Raw genomic sequence first — 7,044 nt, forward strand, 5'->3', positions numbered from 1 at the left:
TAGCAAGGCTCAGAGTGAAGAAGGAACACATTGAAAACTGTTGTCTCATCATATTCTTCTTCCAGCATCCAGTGACCCAGGTCAGAAATAGATGAACAGAAAAAGAATAGAACAAAAGAAAAGAAAGGAGAAGGGGAAGGGGAAGGGGAAGGGGAAGGAAGGGGAAGGGGAAGGGGAAGGGAAGGAAGGGAAGGGAAGGAAGGGGAAGGGAAGGGAGGGGAAGGGAAGGGAAGGAAGGGAAGGGAAGGGAAGGGAAGGAAGGGAAGGGAAGGAAAGGAAGGGAAGGGAAGGGAAGGGAAAGGAAAGGAAAGGAAAGGAAAGGAAAGGAAAGGAAAGGAAAGGAAAGGAAAGGAAAGGAAAGGAAAGGAAAGGAAAGGAAAGGAAAGGAAAGGAAAGGAAAGGAAAGGAAAGGAAAGGAAAGGAAAGGAAAGGAAAGGAAAGGAAAGGAAAGGAAAGGAAAGGAAAGGAAAGGAAAGGAAAGGAAAGGAAAGGAAAGGAAAGGAAAGGAAAGGAAAGGAAAGGAAAGGAAAGGAAAGGAAGATTTTGAAACTTCTTTTCTGTTAATTTTGTTTGAAAAGAACACTGGCTTACTGCTGATGACCATGTATGTGAGTATTTCTGTTCTTTGCCTAAAATTCTTATTATTTGGGGCCTTCCTTTTAGGCAGAATAGTATTGTACATAATACAGTACAGTGGGACACAGAGGCAGTCTTTCCCTAGAAAGATTGATAGGAAAAACAACCAAAAAATTCCCTTTGAAAACATGGTAATTCATTTTCCATCAAATTCTCTGAATTTGTCTGGTCCGGACAAATTCAGACCAGACCTTAACCTACTTGGTTATCAGAAACTGATCCAAGAGAAAAAGACAAGAACAAGAAAAAAAAAACCACCTGGATTTCGTAGTCTAATTTGTAGCTCCCTTGCAGGGAGGGTCATAGAGTAGAGTAGATGGATGAATGGCCGGAGAAGGATGGACAGATGTTTGTATGCCTGTCTGTATGGAAGAAGAGAGAGAGAGGAGGTGGAGGGAGAATGAGACTGGTACTGATAACCGGAGGCCGTGGGAAGAGCCACCGAGCCCAGGGAAAGACTTCTTGTTGAAAGGTTACTGCTGCTCTTATTGCAATGTGAAACCTCACTCTGACATAATCTCCATCTGTAATCTCGGAGCCATGGCAAAGAAGAACAGGATATTTGGGACTGCAGTCGTTCTCCTGTGCTTCCCAGACCATCGCAGGTGGCACATGGTCCTGCTTGTCCTTATCTTCTCCATGTATCTTGTAGTTCTGGTGGGAACGGCGTCATCATTTTTGCTGCGGGGAGTGATCAGTCCCCGAGGATCCTGATGTACTTCTTCCTCGGCAAGCTCTCCTTCTTGGAGATCCAGAACACCACCACCATTGTCCCCAACGAGCTGGGGACTTCCCTTGTCACCATGAAAACCGTTTGTGTTTCCTGCTGCCCGGCACAGTCATTTTCCCACTTCTTCCTGGGTATCACTGAGTTTCTAATCTTCTCAGTGATGTCCTTCGACTACTACATGGCCATACACAAACAGCTGCGTTACATCACTATCATGACAAAGATACTCTGCTTCTTTCTATGCCTGGGAGCATGGCTACTGAGTTTTGTGGTCATCAGCTCCAAGATGTCTGTACTGCTGGTACGGTGTCTTCTCTGCTCCAAGAACAACATTGACCATTTCTACTGTGATGCTGGGCCTCTCCTGAGCCTGGCCTGTGGTGGTACAATGCTCTTAGAGACCCTTGGCTTTCTGGTGCCCATCCCCATCATCCAAGGCGCTCCGCTTTTCAAGGTAGTTTTCTTCACCTGTATCATCCTTGCAATTCTCCATATATTCCCTTGTCTTTCAGCCACCAGAAGGCGTTACCTGCTTGTAGCTCCCATCTCACCATGGTCCCCATCCTCTACGGAGCTGCCATCTTCATGTACCTGAAACTCATGGCTCGCTCATCCTTTAGTCTCAACAGAGTGGAGTCCACCCTCAACGCTCTCCTGACTCTTTTGCTGAATCCTTTCAGCTATACCATCAGAAACAAGGAGTTGAAGGCTGCTCTGAGGAGAACGGCAAAGCAGTGAAAGGCTACTTCAGCCTAGCAAAGGCTCCTGACAGGCCAGAAAACAGAGCCCAACCCCTGTGTTTGTGGAACTGCAATACAGCTGCACTTTTAGGTTAAACAGCGAGCATGGGTTTTAGTCTTCTCTCAAGACCTTCTGATGAAGAGCCTTTCTCTTCAGTTACACCCATTTTGACACAAGGAGGAGGAAAGAAAGTGAGCAAAACTTGCAATTTATGTCCTTTTCCAAACAGTGTATTGTGATCAGGCCTAGCATGGTTTTTCAGAGGAAACGAGATACTGATGTGGACAACGTCCTTTTTAAACGTTGGCCTTGTTCTCCTCAATCGACATACGCTGCAGGCAAAGATGGCATCAACATTTGAATTTGTTGTCTAGAAGGATTTTGTCGTGATCAAGAGAAATGAGCACCCCCAAAGTATGAGACAGCTGGTCCATCTCAGACGGCAGATAATTCTACCCCACAAGCATCTACTGATTATTGCCGTAACCTAGGCAACAGATGTATTATGTGCAGAAGGTCTCAGTCCCAGGGCCAGAGCTGGGGCTGGAGCCCAGGCCAAGGCTGGACTCAAGAGAGGCCCGTGGCTGCCAGTGACTGCCCTGGACCACCTAGGAGGCCAGGAGGGCAACAGTAGCCCAGGCCAGGCACAGATATGGCAGAGCTGGGGCAGGCCTGCGCTAGGCCTGAGCTCCCATAGAGACCCTGGGCCAGGGGCCAAGCCAGAGCTGGGACCCATGGTTGCACTGGGCCTAGGTGGGCTTGGTCCTGATGCTTGTCGCTCCTGTGTGAACACTTGACCCAGCACTGTCTCCCACACAATCCAGCCTAGGGAGACATGCCCGCCATCCTTACCCAGCACAGATGAATGACCCTGCCCTCCATCCTGGTCCTATGGTGCTGGTGGTGTGTGGGGTCTGTGCAAAGGCAGAGCCTCCACACCACAGGGCCCCAGGGCCTGCAGATGTGTGCAGACCAGCAGTGCTGCCCAGAGCACAAGGGCCACTTCAGCGCCAGGGCTCTGGGAATGCTGAAGGAGCTTGGTGCCTGGGGGGAGGCACTCCAACGTGCGCTCTATGGTTGGGCTGGTGCATGCCCTGTACCATTCAGGGGCAGCTCACAAAACCTGCTGAGTGCAGGACCAAATCCCACTGTCACTGCCATGTCTCTGCAGAGCTGGGAGTATCTCCTCTCACACAGCACCCTTCCGGACCAGAGGTGGGTGGTGGCCCTTGTGGGGCTGTAGAGTTTCCGGGCCTGGAGAAAGCTGCTCCTTGCTTGGGGAAGACAAGGCACCGCACCAAAGAGCATCCATGTGTGGCTGGGCACCAGTCACTGTCCTGGGCTTGCCTTCACCCAAGGGGGTGTTGAGTTCACAGGGATAGGGGACTCCAGTGTGGGGCCTGCTGGGGCCACCAATACTAACTTGTGAACACCTCAGCCCTACACATGTTGGCAACGGGTGGGCCATGCCAGATGCTGTGCTGAAGGGTGATAGGGCTGCATGGGGAAGCTGTCCCTGCTGCCCCTGCCCAGGCATGCTGACCATGGCCCCTACATCAGGGGATGGAAGAGATGGGCAGGTGGAGGAGGGACTGTGGGCCATCCCCAAAGCTATTTACCTGTTCCCAATTCCTGCCATCCTTTGGGAACATTGTCTGCTGAGCCTCCTTCCCCAGCACAGCTCCACCGAAAGCAAGAGGAGCACTCTTCCCCAAGAGCTTGTGGGACTGCTGACCTCCCTGGGGCCTCCCACATGCCCACAGTTCCTCTCTGGAGGACTGCAGTTGTCAGGGTTCCTGTTCACACGACGTGCTCGAGGGCCACGGGGGCATTTCTGAGCAGAGACTAGCAAGGCAAGGACTGATGGCCATTGGCTGTGGAGCCACTAGGGTTGTCTTCCTCAGCTTCAAGAGGCAGTGCCTGAAAGAGGACTCGCTGCAGTATGTCCCACCCTCCAGTCCCTCTAGGAGTGATGAAGGGTTCCCCTGTGGCCCCACCTAATGCCTTCCGCAAAGCAATGGCTTTCTTCGTCAGCAGTCAGTACGCAGATGGAAAGATCACCTAAGGGACACAGGCAGGGTTGCAGCAAATTTTAATGAGTCTAAAGAGGGAAAAGAGGTCACTGCAAGTCGAGGCCCCCAGTGAGGGGAGGAGCAGGAGCAGCCAAGAATCTGTTCCCCTTTTCCTGTGGCAGAGTTCCCACAGGCCATCTGTTGACCTGCCTGGTAAAGGGAGACAAGCTAGCAGGTCACTCCAGGCTGGTTTCTGGGGTCCTCACAGCAGGTTTGAAGGGAGCACAAGACAACAAAGAAAAGAGAGAAAAATGGTGAGTGGAAGACCGCTCTTAAAACAATGGCATGAAGTTTGATCCTCTGTCCAGCAGGACGTTCTGAGTTCCTGGGGGTCCTTCTCCGAGGCTGTTGCCAGCATCTTTAGCAGGGGGGGCACCTTCTGCCACAGTAGCGGCTGGAAATGCCAGAGAGGTCACAGCACCCAGAGGTGATGGGCACTCCATCACAGCTGAGGATGCTGCCAACAGCAGCGGAGGTGGAAGAGCCCACAACGGTGTTCTGTGGGAAGGAGCTGAGGATGGGGCCAGGCAGGGTCACCACCACAGAGGAGGGCTGGATGACGACGGTGGAGTTCTGGCACTGCCTGACGCAGGGCTCATTGCAGCTGTTGGCCAGCGGGGTCGGGCCACAGGGCCGGCATGGCCGGCACTGGTCGTAGCACGACATGTCTCTGTGCTGGAGGTGCACCTGGGAGAGAGGGCAGGGAGGAAGAAGAGCACAAGGATGGGTGAGGAGCAGCCTGGTTTCCTTATCGCAAAGGAGGCAAGGTACTACTGAGTGGGGAGCTGAAAGATGTGCCAGGAGCCACACGGTCTTCATCATGCTGTAAAGAGCAGCCTGACCCAGGGAGGCTCCCTCCTAATTCATAACCCAAAACCCCTCTCAGCCACGTCCCAGCCTCTCTCTAAGCAGACCTTCTCCCCGCTTCCCTCTATCGTGAGAAGATGCTCCAAACCCTGAGCACAGGACAGAGGCAGTATGAGCTGAGAGGTCCATTGAAGTGAGAGCTCACTTTGGAAGGGGAGGAGAAGGGGCTTCAGACGCACCTGGTTGCCAAGGAGAAGGAGGCAAGAGGAGTGGATGAGAGAGCAGGGACTTAGGCTGGCTTTTATACCTGCCCTTCGTTGCCGCAGGCCCAGAGGCACCCTTTGCAGAGGTAATAATTTTCTGACAAGCTCATCTTGAATGCAGACCATTGCAGCTAATGATATGGGCTGTGCATTGGTTTCCTGCACTGCTGCCTTTTCATTTCCAGGATTGTGCCATGCCCATTCCCCAGTGAAGGCTTCTTCTGAGTGCTGGGATGAAAGGCCCCAGCATTTGTAGGACAGGAATGCAGCAGTGCGGGTAAAAGTCTCAGCTCAAATGCTAGATGGCTCCAGAGTAGGCAAGTGGTGTCAGCCTGGGACACTCTAGGGGGCTTTTTGAAGTGGTGTTCTCAGGAAGAGCTCCAGCCTTTTTCAGCTGGAAGCCCAAGGGTTACCGTGTATGAGGACATGCCATGTCCATCTCTTTCCTTCCCTCCTCAGCTCACCCCGATGGTCACTTCTTGTTGCCTCCCCAGGTGTGTGTGTTGTGCTGCTAGGTTTTGACCTCATCCTGCCTAACACTGCCCTCAGGAAAACGTCTGGCCTGTTTTGACTCGTTCCCTCTTTGTGCAGTCTGTGAGTACACAAATGGTGCCATGGGCATGTTTGAGGCCTTGTCCTTCTCCAGAATGCTCTAGCCCTGCTGCAGTTGTCCCCAGCTGTCCTCAGCAGAGTCCACAGCTGGTTGTGTTCCTATGTGTGTTCTTGTCCTGTGTGCTTTTGTGAGCAGCTGTGTTTGTGTGGATGGACATGGGACACAAATTTGGGCATGATTCCATGCCGGTGTGCATGAGCCTGTGTGTGTGTGCGTCCTTGTGTGCCCCTCATCAGGAAGGAATGTGCTGCTTATGGCAGGGATCCTGTCCACTGCTCTGCCTATGAGCACCTCAGAGCAGTCGCTTCCCAGATTCAGAAGGAGCCCAAGTGCAGCTGAGTGGCGATGGCACCAGCCTGCTGGAGACCTGTCCAGGGAAGAGGCACTGAAATGCAGCCCCTGCCTCCTGAGCCCTCCTTTTCCTGCCCCTCCAGAGCTCACATTCTGCCGCTGCCGATTTCGGGCCCCAACAACAACAGGTTCACTCCAGCTTGGATCCTTAGTTTAGTTCAATGTTAACAATATTGGGAGTGCCTCAGCATGGCTGGCAGTCCCCCGTCCCTGCCTCTCCAGGCCAGGATGTGGCTGCCTTCCCCAAGGCTAGAGATTTCAAAAGGACGGGGTTTGCTGTATGGGCAAGGAGAAAGGCTGAGGAATCCTGCCCACCTCATGCTGGCCATCCCTGAGTGGACCTGTTTCCAATGCAGTGTCGGTGGTGTCTGTGTTGGGACACATCCCCCTCTCATGTCCATGTCAATGCCACATGGACTTGTGGAGCCCATCGACCTGGTGCTATGTCAGGCAGGGACTGAGACCTTGTCCCAAACGGTTACTGAGCAAAAGGAATGCGGCGCCTGGTGTTGCAGTGCTGTGAGTGGAAGGACAGACCCTGAGGCTTGCACAGGGAAAGCCAAAGAACTGATGAGTGCTTTGGTCTTCAGTGCCCGGGACCTTCATATCCTGCATTGGAGTCTCGGTCTGAGTGCCCAGCAACTGCTCCTGGGAAGGAAGGGACATTGGATTCGAGACCGCATCCCCCAAAGCCTGCTGCTGTCCCACAGGGGTTTCCAAAAGAGGCCCTCTTTTGGACAAGGGCTGTGCACAGTGGGTTAATTTTCTAAGTCCATCTCCCCTCCTGAGTGTTTGTCTGCCTGTGCTAAGGTCCAGCTTGGAGACAGTGCA

The 7,044-nt window shown here is 52.8% G+C and overlaps 1 protein-coding gene and 1 pseudogene across 1 annotated transcript; one reads left to right on the forward strand and one right to left on the reverse strand.

Moving 5' to 3' along the window:
• Positions 1-1,288: 1,288 nt before the first annotated feature.
• On the forward strand, positions 1,289-2,104 carry LOC140645928 (olfactory receptor 6X1-like; the record flags this gene model as incomplete). Its single annotated transcript, XM_072849380.1, is given in 2 exon segments — positions 1,289-1,859; positions 1,862-2,104. Coding segments are annotated over 2 exon segments (814 nt in total), but the record flags the coding sequence as incomplete, so codon positions are not given.
• A 2,435-nt stretch (positions 2,105-4,539) lies between these two features.
• LOC140645926 (feather keratin Cos2-3-like) lies at positions 4,540-5,359 on the reverse strand (annotated as a pseudogene).
• Positions 5,360-7,044: the final 1,685 nt, after the last annotated feature.

Source organism: Ciconia boyciana, unplaced genomic scaffold (assembly GCF_034638445.1).
Source record: "Ciconia boyciana unplaced genomic scaffold, ASM3463844v1 HiC_scaffold_44, whole genome shotgun sequence".
Taxonomy (NCBI): domain Eukaryota; kingdom Metazoa; phylum Chordata; class Aves; order Ciconiiformes; family Ciconiidae; genus Ciconia; species Ciconia boyciana.